Below are 17,142 nucleotides of genomic sequence, written 5' to 3'. Positions count from 1 at the left end.
AGATGGTCTGCACCGGTGACAGGATAGAAATGAGTACGGCGCCGCCGCGGACAGCCCCGCTGAGGGTCCTCGCATTAAGACCCGGGGGCGGGGCTTGGGCTGGCTGCCGGTGGGGGCGCAACCGAGAAGGCGGCGGGTCGCTCCGGTGCAGTGAGTTGGTGCTGTGGGCCGTTCGCAAGAAGTGCGAGGTACAGACGAGCGCGAAAAGGGTCTACGTGAAGGTCCAAGGCTGATGTCTCCAGGAGGCTTAGAACTAATAGGTGAATAAGACCAGGAGTATAAAGTGTTCATACCCAACTTCAGTAAAGCTTGGAAGTTGGTTAGATTTATTTAAGCACTTCTGTTACCTTGTTACCTTGGACTTCACACGCATTTGTGTGTTCTGATTCTAACGTTTGGTCACACGCTCGTAACCTAGACCTATGCTACGGTTTTTCACGAGCCCCACTCGTGGCTTCATACCATCTGGGCCTGCCCGCATTACCCAAGTATGTAGACGGATTGAAGACACGGACTTCTTGTAAGAAGCTAGTATTCCTGCTCAGGCCGACCTCTGATTTTCAAATTTAGTATGAAAATTTTCAAACACAGAAAAACAAAAATAGTGACAAGTTAGAGTTCAAAAACTAAGACTGACACGGTTGCTTCACCTGTTCTTTCTCCCTCATTATTAACAATCAAGTCCTGTGCATTTTTTGAATATCCTCGTTCCTGGGCTATGTAAATTTCTTGATCTGAAGATACTGGGGATGTATCTTTTATTGGTGTTGGGACTGGTATGAGACTTAATATTTGTAGACTTTGTGCAGCTTGCTTTGCTGCATAGTCCGTTATTTCCTTTAGATTCTATAGACCCTCCCTTTTGATGCCTCCCAGGTGAATTACAGCCACCTCTTTAGGTTCATGCACAGCCTCTAAGACAGCTATTATTTCAGGTCCATATTTAATAGGAGAGTTATGATTTGATAACAGCTCTCTCTCTCTCTCTCTCTCTGTGTGTGTGTGTGTGTGTGTGTGTGTGTGTGTGTGTGTCTGTCTCTGTCTCTCTCTCTTTCTCTGTCTCCAGATTGCCCCATGCGTTTGAGGCTCTTTGCCAATTGTAAAGCACGAGTGAGCGCTATTAACTCTGCTTTTTGGGCAGATGTATTTACTGGGAGTGCTTTGGCCTCAACAGTGTGAGTCTGACTGTTGTGTCCCCAGCTTTTTATATCCCCCTTTTCATGAAACTACTGCGGTCAGTAAATCATCATCTGCATCATCAATAGGAGAATGTTTTAAGTCTGATCAGGTAGAATAAACAAGATCAATAACCTCTGAACAGCTATGCTTTCTGGAAGTATGATGGTCAGGCCCAGGCATAAGAGTAACTGGGATTACGGTCTGATGGGTCTTAAGGACCACTTCAGGTGTGTCTAAAAGCATAGCCTGGCGTTTAGTAAGAACCCCCCACTCCCATCATCCATTGGTGGCCTTTAGTTTCTAAAACACTTTGGACCTGATGTGAAATCATTACTATCAGGAACTGTCCCACAGTAAGTTTTGAGGCTCCTTCCACCAGGAGGGCTGTTGTATGCTTGGCTAAAGCACTATTTGCAATTTCACATCAATAGCGGTAGTTCCTAGGACAAATATGGCTAAGGGATAAAACCATCAAGAAGCGCTCTTTGAGGTCTAGCCTTAACAATATCTTAATTACAAGGAATCACTGACAAGTGGGGCAAGACTTGTCTAGGAATAGACAAGACTTTAGAATAGACAAGTAGGGCCCCAAGTGCATCATCCAATCTAAAAGCATAAGGAAAGTGGGGTTACCCATTATCTCCACAAGTCCATAATTAACCCCGTGGAGTGGGATACACTCTGGCTTTTAAGGAACAATTTTGTCATCCCAGCCACACAGAATTGGTCAAGGTGATAGCTGAGTTATACAATTGTTGAGGAATCCATCCTATTTTCCAGCTGTTTAAATTATCATATGCCCAGAGCGCCTCAGTCATGGTTAGGCATCTGACTTCAGCTCAGGTCATGATCTCATGGTTTGTGGGTTATAGCCCCATGTCAGACTCTGTGCTGACGCTCAGAGCCTGGAGCTGTGCTGGTAGCTCAGAACCTGGAACATGCTTCGGATTCTGTGTCTCCTTCTCTCTCTGCCCTTCCCCCACTCACACTCTGTCTCTGTCTCTCTCAAAAATAAGTAAACATTCAAAATATTTTTTAAAAATCACGTGCCCATGGGGTCCTTCTTTATCCCTACAGAATAACAAGCAAGAAGATTGTTGATATATGAGCTATGATGGCAATTTCTCTGAAGTTTACCTCAAGCTGTCTAGCTTAGGCAAACAACAAACATTCAAAAATAAACTAGAATTTAACATCCACCAAGATGTGTTATTGAAACATAATTTTTCTCTCTAAAATCACCCATATTTCCAGAGATAGCCAAATCAAGACTAATTCATTTGAAAAACAAGACCAATTTTAACAAATTTAGCCGGATTATTTATATAAGCTCAGTAAGAATAGCAATTGACCTTCCAGATCTTTTAAAATCTGCTTTGCTGGAACTTTTCATAATGAATCTAATATTAGTAGCCTCTGTAGGCCAGAAGCCAAGCCACATACTTGCCATCAGATAAGCCTGCAATACCTATAGATTTGGGCAAATTCCTCTTCGTGAAGACCCCCCCGGAACATCCTGACGTTCCTGCACCTGCCAGAAAGTGGCTTTCTTTACTCACCCGATAAGGTTGCTGGGCACTCTATAATATATAATGCTGGCCTCTATGAGGCCAGCATTTCCAAGGGGCTTTATGGCTCCATATTTCGTAAAGTCAGCCTTAGTTCCTTAAAGCTGTCTGGTCATGTCTGAGTCTATGTGATGAGGTTTTAGAGTGATGGGGGTCTGGAGCCGACAGACCTCTTCTTATTCCTGTCCTTATACAAAGTTGTCTGTCTTGGGCATGGGACAGCCACCTAAGTCACTAGCATGGTTGCCAATCTTAAGACTCATGTGTGAGGTTTCCTCCTCATTGGTCTAATGTGATCCCCTTCACATCTCTGGTCTAGCCTCTTCTGGCTGTGAGACCTCTGCTTGGAGCCCACCAAAACCCATACCCAAATGAATTAAAACCCAACTGGGGACTGTTTCCTAGGGAAATTGGCTATAAAAGACTTCCTGTGTTGGAAAGCCGCTTAGACCGTGATGGATTTCTATCTTGAGGGTTTTCGGTCAATGTCCTCTACTAACTACTTAAATTACCAAATTGGATAAATTCCTCTTGTAAATCTTTTCTAATGTTTCCCATGGGTTTAAAATGGTATGTTTGTCGCAGCATGGCATGATATTTCAGTCCATTCACCGGCACCCATTTGTAGGATACAGTAGAGAAGCCGGGGGGGGGGGGGGGGGAGCTAGCATCCCTCCTACAGGGCCTTTATGGTAGGACAGTGATCAACAGCAATTTCATTTGAGGGAGACCTCTAGTCACTTTGACATCTGCCCTAGCAGGCATTTTTGGAAGTAGAATTTTAATTTTATACTAGTGTATTTTTAAAATCCATTCATTTCAGGGGCACCTGCATGGCTCAGTCGATTGATGGAGCATCTGACTCTTGATTTCAGCTCAGGTCATGATCCCAGGGTCGTGAGATCAAGCCTAGCATCGGGCTCTGCAATGAGCATAGAGCCGCCTCAGGATTCTCTCTCTGTCTCCCTCCGCCCCCTCCCCCACTTACATGTTCACTTGCTCTCTCAAAAAATAAAAAAATAAAATAAAATAAAATCCATTCATTTCAACCTTAGTCTGTCTTGACCACACATAAAATTCCTTTCCAAAGGTCTCCTTCACAAACCTTCTACAACTTTACTTTGCATTTAGATTTTGTCCCAAGCCATTTCTCTCCAAACAACCAGTCTAATTATGGACAAAATTACTTTCTTTTAATTCAACAAACATGTATTTCCATTCCTTATATCCTTCTTACACATCTACTTTCCTACATACACAGTTGCTTCCTTTATTTTCATCAGTCTTAATTACACTTAGCAGAATTTTGAACTCTTAGAAACCTTAGTCTCCAGTGAAAACTAAGTAGCAACAAATTGTGAACTGTTATACCAGAATTCTTTAGATGGCAAACTTACGAATCAATTAAGCATAAAGCGTATTACCAGCAGACTCAAATATCGTTAGTTTTTCTGCAGTAAGAAGCCAAAAGTACAAACCTGTGTTCAGTTGTCAGTGCTTTAGCACTTTCTCCTATTTGGAAAAGACCTAGAAGTCCAATGAAAAAGAGGACATCAAGTTTCTGGGTCTTTTTACCATTCTGACCAAGGCACTAATTTCCAGCCAAAAGACAGGCTTTCTCCTCCCCATAGAGTAGCCGCAGGCTAGAGGATTGCAGCCTGAGAAATTGACATACAAGTATTCCAATAAAACCATACTCCTTGAAAAGCCCCTGAAATTAAAGAAAGAGAAGAGAAAGTACTCACCAAGTTTGCACCACAGTTCAAAGTCCAGATGAGAGGATTTGGGCCCCATGTTGGAAACCAAAATGATGTGGAAATGAGGTTCTGAGCGAAAGGTCAAGAAAGAATTGAGACATCTTTGGTGCAGAAAGGTAATTTTATTAAAGCACAGGGACAGGACCAATGGGCAGAAAGAGCTACGTCGGGGCCATGAGGAATGGCTGATTATATACTTTCAATTATATATTAGAGATAGCATAAATCTCTAAGGAATCTCTAAGGAAGGATGTTCAATGAACTTAATTCAATCTATCATCCAAGCAAAACTTTAAAGTTAACAATTATCCATGAAAACTTTGAAATAGAATTAGCCATCGTTTTTTGAGAGAGACAGAGAGAGAGCACGTGCACAAGAGTGGGGGGCAAAGAATCCCAAGCAGGTTCCATGCTCAGCACGGAGCCCAAAGCAGGGCTCAATCCCATAACCCTGGGATCATGACCTGAGCCCAAATCAAGAGTTGGACACTTAACTGACCACCCAGGTGCCCCAACCATCATTTTAAGTCATCTTTTTGTTAACAAATTACAACAGAGATAACACAAGCTTATTAAACCTTCAGTAATCCTTGGTAGAATAAAAGTTTCAATTACTTTGAATATTGAATTATGTTCCACTCGGGTCCACTTAAGATTTGTTCCCCATTGTCAGTTTTTTGGGTTGGGTTTTTTTTTGTTTTGTTTTGTTTTGTTTTGTTTTTTTGGTTGTTGTTTGTTTTACTTGGGGCACCAGGGGGGATATCTAAAGTGGGCAATGATAAGTCTGAGGGGTGCTCTTTGCTCCTGGACATCGAGGGGAGGAGGAGGAGCCATTGGTGCTAGAGGCCAGAGGATGCTCTAGGAACCAGTTATGTAGGCCACACCCAAGGTGGTGCAGAAACGGGAGGAGTGGGAGAAGTGATGTGCTGCCAGAAGGCAGAGAAAGAGAGTTCCCGGTTCTAAACCTCATCAGCTCAGACAGGTGAGCAGATACCATATTTTTGTGGTTGTCTTTTTTCCACCAAAGTGGAAATATGCAGTCCACGTTGGGCTGGAGAATAGAAGGTACTTTCCCAAAACAAAAGGAGTTTCAGCAGCTGCCTAGGAATATTCCTTAAAGTCCCCATCCCAAGGCAGACTAATCACAGTTGGCTCTAATTATCGCCATGGAGCTGGGAAATGAATGAGAAGAAGCCCCCACATCTATTAGGAGGGAACAGTGAGAGGGTTACCATCCCCTTAATTAGGAATGGCCTCTGTTTCCTCCAGCAACCTGGGTTTAGAAGGATGCCTATTTAGAACATTTTCCAATATGTCAGGAGCGAGTTTATTGGCCTGGCTAAGTGGCCAGACACATTCTGCAAGAGGTCTTTAGGTCTGAGTCCTGATTTAGAGCCATGAAGGCCTGGACATAGTGTACCTCCATCCATTTGCCCTATTTCCTGCAGCAGATATCTGATAGGTCATACTGAGATCATGCAGTGTTACAGGAGATGAGTCATTTCTTTTTATTCTTCCAGAGAGATTGAGAAAGGGGATGAGAGAGAACCCCAAGCAGGATCCCCACTGCCGGCACAGAGCCCAATGTGGGGCTTGAACTCATGAATTGTGAGATCATGATTTGAGCTGAAACCAAGAGTGGGATGCATAACCAACTGAGCCACCCAGGCACCATAGGATAAGTCCTTTCTTAAATTTTGCAATCCAAATTGTTCCCAGTGGGTTAAAAGGCATTCCAAGGGGGGCGCCTGGGTGGCTTAGTCAGTTAAGCGGCCGACTTCGGCTCAGGTCATGATCTCACGGTCTGTGAGTTCGAGCCCCGCGTCGGGCTCTGTGCTGACAGCTCTGAGCCTGGAGCCTGTTTCAGATTCTGTGTCTCCCTCTCTCTGACCCTCCCCTGTTCATGCTCTGTCTCTCTCCATCTCAAAAATAAATAAACGTTAAAAAAAAAAAAAAAAAAAAAAAAAGGCATTCCAGGGGACAGTCCTTGGGAATTGAAGAAGAAAGAAGGTCCATTACTAAAACTCCGCACAATCCCAGTGCAGCTTTTTCTGCCCACAGGTCCTGTCCCCATGCTTTGTAAAACCACCTTTTTGCAGTGAAAACATCTCAAAAATTCTTTCTTGACTGTTCGCTCCCAGACCCCAAATAATATCACAGACACTGTGGAAAACAGTATTGAGGTTCCTCAAACGAATTAAAAATAGGGGCACCTGGGTGGCTCAGTCAGTGAAACGTGGGATCAAGCCCCAAGTCGAGCTCTACACGACTCTACACGACTGCAGCTCTACCCGACTGCAGACCCTGCTTGGGATTCTCTGTCTCCCTCTCTCTCTGCCCTTCCCCCCACTCGCTCTCCCTTGGTCTCTGTCTCAAACTAAATAAATAAACTTAAAAGAAAAATAGAACTACCCTATAATCAGTAATCACGCTACTGGGTATTTACCCCCCCCCCAAAAAAAAACCCACTAATTAAAAGGGATACATGCATTATTTACTGCAGCATTATTTACAATAGCCAAACTATGAAAGCAGCCCAAGAACCCATCAATAGATGAATGGATAAAGAAGATGGAGGGGCGCCTGGGTGGCGCAGTCGGTTAAGCGTCCGACTTCAGCCAGGTCACGATCTCGCGGTCTGTGAGTTCGAGCCCCGCGTCGGGCTCTGGGCTGATGGCTCGGAGCCTGGAGCCTGTTTCCGATTCTGTGTCTCCCTCTCTCTCTGCCCCTCCCCCGTTCATGCTCTGTCTCTCTCTGTCCCAAAAATAAATAAAAAACGTTGAAAAAAAAATTTAAAAAAAAAAAAAAGAAGATGCAGGGTGTGTGTGTGTGTGTGTGTGTGCAATGTATTTTTCAGCCACAAAAAAAGAATGAAACCTTGCCATTTGCAAAAACATAGATGGAGCTAGAGAATATAATACTAAGAGAAAGAAGTCAGAGAAAGACAAATACCACATGAACTCACTCATGTAGAATTTAAGAAACAAAAACAAATGAGCAAAGGGGGAAAAAAAGAGAAACCAAAAAACAGACTCTTAGCTGTAGAGAACAAACTGGTGATTACTAGGAGGGGGAGATGGGGGAATGGGGGAAATAGGTGATGGGGATTAAAGAGTACACTTATGAAGGGAGAAAAAAAGAAAAAAAGAATTGAAGCATTTTCACGTTTTCACATCCATTTGAATGTGTGTGCTTGTGTCATAAAGAACTTGGCTGGTCTTTGTCCCTGGTTCCTGGGAGGTAACCCCTCAATCCTTGGAATTTTCTGATGTGTCTTTGTTATTCATAGCGGGGTCTTGAGACCACACCTGATAGTTTATGCTAATGAGGGGACTCTTAGTTACCCCTAGTTTATGCTAATTAGATGATTCGGGGTGAGGGCTGACCAAGTCAGAAAGACCAACCTTGTAGTTGGAATTGGAATTTTGAGCCATGTGATATCAGCCCGACCTCCAAGGAGGGAAGGGGCACTGAAGCTTGAGTTCAACTGTGTGGTCAACCAACCATGACAACATAATGAAACGCCAGTGAAGACTTTGGACAACGAAGGTCAGGTGAGCTTCCCTGCTTGGCAGTACTCTGCGTAGTTACACATATGCCCGCAGGTGATGTGTTCCTGGGGAAGAAGAAAGCCTCACATTCGAGATGCTCCCAGACCTCAATCTATGTGCCTCTTCCTTAGGGTGCTTTTGATTTGTATCTTTTTGCTATAATAAAGTTATCATAACATAGCCCTTTCCAGAGTCCTGAGACTTGCTCTAGAGAATTAACAAGCCTAAAAAGTGTGGCAACTCCCAAATTTGTAGCCAGCTGGTCAGAAGAGTAGCCTAGGGACCCCCAAATTTATGGCTGAAGTGGAACAGTCTTGTGGAGTACTGTGTCTTTAACCTGTGAAGTTTGGCCTGATTCTGGGTAGTTGGTGTGTTAAATCACTGTAGCGCTACAAAATAGCAATGAGTTTTTATGTACACACATACCAACCCACCTCCAAAACTGGAACAACGGCCAATCTATACTTGATTTGAAAAATAATTACAGGAAGCAACATTGTATTTTTCGAAGAAAATATTTAACTGGTAGTTTTCTAGGAGTTTTTCATCTAGTACAAAAGTGTGAAGTCAGGGGCACCTGGCTGACTCAGTCAGAAGAGCACGCGACTCTTAATCACAGGGTCGTGAGTTCAAGCCCCACATTGGGTGTAGAGATCACTTAAGATAAATAAATAAATATTTTAAATGTGGTATATCTGAAGAGTAAAATACTTTTTAAAAGTCAGAAGTAGTGAGAAAAAGTGGTAATACAAGTTTTTCAAATTAACACATGGTTAGTAATGACCTACTGTCTGCTCATTTGAGAGGAAGTATGAGAAATTACCCGAAGCAGCTGATAATCTGGTTCAGAAGACAAGAAAGTGGGAAACTGATAAACAACCAGTAATTTAAATAGATCAAAACAGTAGTAAGAACTATCCCAAGACAAGATACTTTTTGTTTTTAAAAACCTTAAGCAAACACAAATGCTTTTACAATTGCAAATCAGTAAGCTATGACTTCACATCAATGTTCAAGAGAATTCTTCCCTGAGGAGGGGGGTGTTTGAACAGGGTTATGACCGATTATCAGGCTTCAGATAAGTGAAGGGGGCATCCCAGCCTGGTGGAACAGGCAGGGGAGTGTGGAGGCATGTCTGAGGTATGACAAGCTAACTAGTTTGTCTGTACTAGAGGTTCTGTCAGGAGCAGCAGGAGGTTAAGGCAGAGCAAAGAGGACATTTAATGCCAAATTGAGTGAAGATAGATCCTCACTCAGTTTGGCATTAAATGTCCTCTTCACAAAGGTTTTCAGATGAGGCAATGGGTGCACACTGATAATGGTTAACATGGCAAAGATACACAGGAGGGACAGACGTTAAGCAAAAAAAGCTATAAAGTCGCAGGTATCCAGGTATATAAAGGGACTTCGGTTGGGGTTAGAGAAGGGCATTGGGAGAACAGATGGAGCAAACTAAGCTATTACTAATATAATAAATTTGCTCTTTCTTTCCTGTGCAACCTGGCTCTCTGGGAAGCAATTTCCATGATTTCTAGGTTCCTAGACTGGCATTCTGATCTCAGCTGTCCAGATGCCTCCTGTTCATCCTATCTGCCTGCACCCCTCTGTCTTAGCCAGCCTGTTGGACCCCTAGTCCTGCCTGTCTGCATGGACCCACTTTGAACTGATCCCCTGATGTCTGGGCTCAGCTTCCTAATCTGGAATTAAAATGGTTAAAGGACTGTTTTTAGTTTAAGCTAATCTTGTAGTCAAGACTATTCTGGTCTATGCCAGCTCCTGCTTTTGGTTTTTCCATATAAATTTCAGAGGCAACATGACATGAACTTGAGACTCAGTAAGCTTAGGGGGTAACTATTTCAGAAAATAAACATACACAGACACACCGAAGTAACAGACAAGACAGGAAAAGTAGTTTAGCAATAGTTGGTGTATTTGTATATTTGAGATTTTTAAAAAACAGTTTTTATTCAGGTGTATTTTACATACTATAAATTTCACCCATATTCTGTGCACAATTCAATGATTTTTAGTATATTTACCAAACTGTTCAACCGTCACCATAATCCAGTTTTAGGACATTTGCCTCACTCCAATAAGATTCTTTGTAACATTTGCATTCACTCCCAATTACCTCTCCCAGCACCAGGAAATCAGGAATGTACTTTGCCTCTGAAGACTTGCCATTTCTGGACATTTCCTATAAAAGGAACTACACAGATGGTATCTGGCATCTGGCTACTTTCACTTGGAATAATGTTTTTGAAGTTTTGATTTTTTTATACAATATCCATATTTAATGATTTTAATGTTTAAAAATTTTTTATTTTATTTTGAAAATCCCAAATCTAGTAGCATAATGATCTAACAAAAATTGCTTTTTGCTCAAACTTTAAAAATACCACTCCACTGCCTCTTAGAGAAAGGTAATGTGTAATGAGCGCACGGGGGTTTTGTACAGGAAGATCTTCAGTCTCTCCATCTCAAAACCACAGCTGTGAACCAGAAGGAACGAGGCCCAGCCCAGGGCATGGCACTTCCAGAAGATCAGTTTCCTTAGCTCTAAACTATGGTTGGGCTAAGTCACTGGTGACTCTCCACCTCGCTCAGCCGCCATTCTCTTCGCCCACATGGTAACACCTCCCTCCGCTCACCGAATGGGGAGGCAAAGCACATTGCAGTTACAAAGAGCCCCTACCAGGTAGAAAATCACCAGACTAGGTGATTTCTCAGATTCCTTTCAGCTCTTGTTTTAGGAATCTCAAGTCTGAAAGGAATTTTCCCCACATCCATTAAGTTCCCAGGTTTCTCTACGGAGTGAAGCCTTAATGTATGCTGAGGCCTGAACTATACTAGTGGGTTTTCCTAGTTTCACCAAATTCAAAGAGTCACTCTAGTACACATTCCCTGATGTGCAAAATGGGTGGAAAATCTGCCAAAGGCTTTTCCACATGCATTACATTCCCAGGATTTCTAACTAGTAGGGTGAGTTCACTGATGTTTATAAAGGAAAGAGGTTTGGCTAAAGGCACTCCCACATTCACCATTTCCATAGTGTTTTTCTCAAGAATGATTCTCTGATTCTTTTGAAGAGATGAGCTCTGACAGACCTTCCCACATTTACTGCTTTCAGGGGGCTTCCCTTTTTTATGTGTTCTTGGTGCTTAGTAAAGGAAGAAGTATCACAGATGGCTTTTACCACACTTGTAGTTGCTCTCCAGTATGAGTTATCTGATGTTTATTTACTTACTGGTTGATTGATTGATTGATTGAACAATATGTGACTGAAAGCTGTGCCATATTCATTGCATGGATAAGGCTTCTGGCCAGTAGAAACTGTCTGACGTTGAATAATGGGTATCCTCTGACAAAAGCCTTTCCAAATCTATCACACATACTTGGTTTCTCACTAGGATGGATTCTCTGCTGTTTGATAGTGTGATTCAAAGCCCAGCTTCTCTCTTAACATTGATAGAGCGTCTCTTTAGCGTGTACTGTCTGATGTTAAATAAGATGTCTTCCAACCAAGTCATCGCACATACATTACACTCATAGGAGCTCTCGCCAATGTGCGTAATGTGACTCATGTGTGTACTCCAGCTGAAAGCCTTCCTACGTTCACTGAATTCATACAGCCTTTTTTCCAGCATGACTTTTCTGATGTTTAATAAGGGATGCAGTATGAGCAAAGGCTCTCCCACATTCATTACATTTGTAGGGTTTCTCTCCAGTATGAAATCTATAATGTTGAGTGAGAGATGAACTCTGGCTGAAGGCTCTCCCACATTTATTACATTTGTAAGGTTTCTCTCCAGTATGAAATCTATAATGTACAATGAGAGATGAACTCTGGCTGAAGGTTCTCCCACATTCCCTGCATTCATAGGGCTTTTCTCCAGTATGAGTTCTCTGATGTTTAATAAGGGATGAAGTATGACCAAAGGCTCTTCCACATTCATTACATTTGTAAGGTTTCTCTCCAGTATGAAATCTATAATGTAGAACAAGAGATGAACTCTGGCTGAAGGCTCTCCCACACTCGCTGCATTCATAGGGCTTTTCTCCAGTATGAGTTCTCTGATGTTTAATAAGGGATGAAATATGACCAAAGGCTCTCCCACATTCACTGCATTCATAGGGCTTTTCTCCAGTGTGACATCTCTGATGGCGCCTAAGTTCTGACTGGAAATGGAAAGACTTCCCACATTCATTACATTTACAAGGCTTCTTCCCTGGATGGGTTCTCCGGGAGTTACTTCTTCCTGAAGTCTGTCTGAATTCTGTGTCCGATTTATAAGATCCTTCTCCTACGGGAACATTGTGTTGGTTAAAAAGGACTGATCTTAAGTCTAAACTTCTCCCAAAATCACTCCATTCACGATCTATCCTAAGGGTGGTGGTAGATTTGTGAGTGACTGACATTTCTTTCGGATGTCTCTCCAGTTTTTTTGGATGTATCTCTAACTGGTCATCACAACCACAATTTGCTTTCAGTTTGCAGAAGGAGAGTTCATCTCTGATGTGTTTTTCTACTGATGCTATGGGGAATAATTCCTCTTTGGAAATATCCTGATTTAGTCTTGATTCCTTGGCTTTAGGCCTTTTCTCCCAATCTGGGTGGGGGGAAAAAGAGATATGCTTGTATTAACTGTTCCATGGGCGAAGAGGAAGTAAAATCCTATAACGGATGTAGTAAGATCATGAAGCTTTAAAATAATATCTGAGGCAGACAGCCTCTCCTTTGCTGTCGCCTCTCCTTTGCTGTCCTGCCCACTGCTTCCTTGCAGTGTATTCAATAAACTTCTATCTCCTTTGTCTGCCTCAGGTGAATTCTTTCACCTCAAAATAATGATAATAATAATAATATCATCTGAGATGTGTACAGTTTCTTTCAAGAATGGTATATGTCTGAGGTTTTGGAGTTACCAAGAATAAGTGATAAGCAAGTGAATGGAGATTAGGAAAACCTGAAAAAATAGTGTTTGGATTCCAGTACACAAGGTAAGTCCAAAGATCGTAAAGATGAGAAGAGGGTAGGAAGATGCCCTCACAAGGTCCCCTCAGCACTTCAGTTTATATTACTATATATAATTGTGACAGGAAGATTAATTCTCCCTCAAAGACATCCATGCCCTAATCCCAAGAACTTGTAAATATGTGCCTTACATGGCACAAGAAGAAAAAAAATGCCTTACATGGCTAAAGGGACTTTGCGGATGTGATTAAGGGCCCAAAACTTTAGATGGGGAGATTATCCTAGATTATTCAGACAGGACCAATGTAATCACCCGCATCCTTCAAATCAGAGAGCATTTCATGGCTGGGTCAGAGAGATGTGGTGTGAGAAGGAGTCAGCCCACCATTTCTGTCTTTGATGGTGGAGAAAGGGCACCAAGAGCCAAGGAATGTAGCAGTCTCTAGAAACTGTTACCATTCCTCAGTTTATAGCCAGCAAGAAAACAAGGATCTCGGTTTCACAACTGCAAGAAACTGGTTCTGCTAACAGCTCAAATAACCAGAAAGCAGATTCTACCCTAGCCACTCCAGAAAGGAACACCTCTGCTGACATCTTGTGTGAGACCCATGCCAGACTTCTGACCTATGAACTACTAACTAATAAGTCTAAAGTCTAAACTAATAAGTTTAAAGTCTTTAAGTTTGTGGCAATTTGTTTCAGCAACAATAGAAAATGAATACAATAATAATAAAGTGTCTGAAAAGGTAAATGACTAGTGATGCCAGTGCTCCCAAAGGCTAGATTCTGAGTCAGTGGGTCTTGTGTGACCCCTGGGGATCTGGATGTTTCAACAAGTTCCCGGAGAGATTCTGAAGCACAGCCATATTTGTAGAGCACTGTAAGTGGACAGATATTTATCTTGAGACCAGATCCAGATGTCAGACCCTTGCTCCCAATCAGAAAAAGAACAAGAAAGGAGCACCTGGGTGGCTCAGTCGGTTAACCATCCAACTCTTGATTTTGGCTCAGGTCATGATCTCATGGTTCATGAGATTGAGCCCCACATTGGGCTCTGTGCTGTTGGTGGGGAGCCTGCTTGGGATTCTCTCTCTCCCTCTCTCTCTCTGTCCCTCCCCAACTTGCAGCTTAAGTGCTAGAGAAGAAAATGAACATCTCTTCTTCTGACACTAGAGATAATTACAAAAGCCTAATAGTATTCAAAATACTGTTGGGGTACCTGGTGGCTCAGTCGGTTAAGTGTCAAACTTCAGCTCAGGTCATGATCTCACAGCTCATGAGTTCAAGCCCTGTGTCGGGCTCTATGCTGATGGCTCAGAGCCTGGAGACTGCTTCAGATTCTGTGTCTCCCTCTCTCTCTGCCCCTCCCCCACTTGCACTCTGTCTCTCAAAAATAAATAAACATTAAAAAAATTTTTCAAAATACTGTAGTGGGTGGAGGGCTTCTGACAAGTAGCCTCACCTCTCAGAGGATGGTCCCCTAACCAAGGTTTCAGGGCAACTTCCTACCCAGGGCTGATCCTTACTACGTGTGATGCTGCTTAGGTCTCACTCACTCACCTGTTGAGATTTCTCCCTCTACTACACAGGGCTCTTCCCCTTCCTCCAACTGGCAGATCACATGTGGTTTAGATACTGGAAGCCCTGATGGTAGAGAAAGAAAAGGATCATGACTGGGTATGTTAAAGGCCAAGGCTTTAGCCCTAGGTCTTTCTGTTTCTGGGGGAGAAATAGGTGTGGAAAGCATACAAATAGGCGTTGTAAAATATTAGGAGCAGAATCATGAAACTTCTTATTATGGTTTCATAGCGAGCAAGACTTTTCCTACGAATGAAGAATGAGGACTCCAGAGAAAATGTAAATGTCTGATTCCAGAACCCCAGGGCAAAACTCAGCCAACAGGCCTAGAAACCCCAAGCTTTTAAACAACAATGAAATAAAGATGGCAGGCCTGATGGGCAGGCTTTAGGCTTTGGAGGAGCTGAGCTCACCCAGAGAGGCCAAGTTCTTGAAGTTCTCCAGCATCACTTCCCTGTACAGGTCCTTCTGAGCAGGATCCAGCTGCCCCCATTCCCACTGGGTGAATTCCACAGCCACATCCTTGAATGTCATCAGATCCTGAAACACAGAAGACACTGCTGTATCCTTAGGGAGCACACTAACAGCCCCAGGAAGAAGAGAGGATGGGCGTCTGAGTAGAACCTTAGGATGTAGAAGGGATTCCACGAGTTCCTAGCTATCCCAATGCCCAGTTTGGGATTTTGTCATCTCAAAAATATTTTAAGCTGCTTCAGGAAACGTATCTTCCTTACTACTTGGAAGTAGTAAGTGCCCGCTCTTGTCAATACTTTAGTCACACTGCTTAGAAATATAATCAGGGTCAGAAAGAGGATCTCTTTTGCATTGTTGGTGGGAATGCAAGCTGGTGCAGCCACTCTGGAAAACAGTATGAAGGCTCCTCAAAAAACTAAAAATACAACTACCCTACAACCCAGCAATTGCACTGCTAGGCATTTATCCAAGGGATACAGGTGTGCTGTTTCAAAGGGGCACATGCACCCCCATGTTTATAGCAGCACTATCAACAATAGCCAAAGTATGGAAAGAGCCCAAATGTCCATCGATGGATGAATGGATAAAGAGGTGGTATATATATACAATGGAGTATCACTTGGCAATCAGAAAGAATGAAATCTTGCCATTTGCAACTACGTGGATGGAACTGGAGGGTATTATGCTAAGTGAAATTAGTCAGTCAGAGAAAGACAAATATCATATGACTTCACTCCTATGAGGACTTTAAGAGACAAAACAGATGAACATAAGGGAAGGGAAATGAAAATAATATAAAAACAGGGAGGGGGACAAAACAGAAGAGACTCATAAATATGGAGAACAAACAGAGGGTTACTGGAGGGAGTGTGGGAGGGGGGATGGGCTAAATGGGTAAGGGGCACTAAGGAATCTACTCCTGAAATCATTGTTGCACCACATGCTAACTAATTTGGATGTAAATTTTAAAAAAATAAAAAATAAAACAAGTTAAAAAAAAAAAAGGAAATATAATCAGGGTCTCAAGAGAATCAGCCCTACAGAGACATTCTGCTTAGGAAGGAGACAAACGTAATCCATTTCCTTCATTTTCTACAAGTTCTACCCTCAACTTAGTTGCACTTAATTAGAATCAACTAGAAATAACAGGCTATACGCTTTGCATTCTCAAACGCACTAGTATCAATAGTCTTCTATTTTTGAAACTTGTGACCTATGATTTTAATGACAACTTTCACTAAATCCAAATCAAATAATTTGGGATTTATAATAATTTACCTCCACCCCAGCACACAGTTCAGTGATAGTGTACCAAGTAGCCTTATAATGAATCGTTAAGTCTTTTATGAGTTTGATTACCATGAATCTTCTCCCCCAAAGCCTAATCACTTTTCTGTTGCTATTCATTCAATTCCTGAATGTGCAAAATTGACAGACCCTGGATCCCAGGTCTCCACAAGGGACAACCACTCTGTGGATCCCAACCAGAAGTATCCTGTCACCCTCTATAACAGCAACGAGATAACCTCCCATTTGACTTACACTGTATGATAATTCACATACCATGAACTAAAATGCAGATAAATGTAGCATAAACTCCTATACTTTTCCCAAAATATGTTTAGAAATCCCATTTAGACATTGATTCCATAGAATAAGTCAAAGTAAAAATTTTACATTAACATAAGTCCGTCCAAAATAATCAGATATGGAAAACTCACTTCTAATAACCCCTTTTGATAGATTATATTATTTATTCAAAATATTCACTGGCTCTCCCTGTAGGATTGAATTTCCTGTTCCACTGACCTAAGTGTAGTCAAATAATCTGCTTTTCACAAACAGAATGTGAAACATGTAATACAGGCAAAAAATAAACCTTTGATGATAGAAGTCTTTGAAGTTTTGCTGTTCTTAGCATAACTAGCCTAAACTGACTCATTAAAAAAAAAAAAAAAAAAACAACTAGTGCTTAAAGCAGGGTTCTGCCATCACAAAAAGCCTAAAATATGTGACTTTGGCTTAGAGCCAGAAGTAAAGAAAGTTACTGATGCTATGGCAAC

The 17,142-nt window shown here is 42.2% G+C and overlaps 1 protein-coding gene across 11 annotated transcripts in view; it reads right to left on the bottom strand.

The window, feature by feature from the left end:
- Window positions 1–9,964: 9,964 nt before the first annotated feature.
- ZNF514 (zinc finger protein 514) overlaps window positions 9,965–17,142 on the bottom strand; it is a 15,297-nt gene continuing 8,119 nt past the window's right edge. For 10 of the 11 annotated variants that reach the window (XM_078444752.2, XM_060654249.3, XM_060654255.3 and 7 more), the window contains 3 exons: window positions 15,019–15,145; window positions 14,588–14,671; window positions 9,965–12,665 (listed from right to left, as the gene is read on the bottom strand). In XM_078444752.2, the coding sequence (XP_078300878.1) occupies window positions 11,680–12,665; window positions 14,588–14,671; window positions 15,019–15,139 (1,191 nt within the window). In that variant the 5' untranslated portion in view covers window positions 15,140–15,145 and the 3' untranslated portion in view covers window positions 9,965–11,679. The remainder of the gene's footprint in view (window positions 12,666–14,587; window positions 14,672–15,018; window positions 15,146–17,142) is intronic. The other variant, XM_060654269.3, reaches the window with a different exon arrangement.

This window comes from Panthera onca, chromosome A3 (genome assembly GCF_046562875.1).
Source record: "Panthera onca isolate mPanOnc1 chromosome A3, mPanOnc1 haplotype 2, whole genome shotgun sequence".
NCBI lineage: Eukaryota > Metazoa > Chordata > Mammalia > Carnivora > Felidae > Panthera > Panthera onca.
This window is presented reverse-complemented; position numbering and strand designations above follow the sequence as displayed.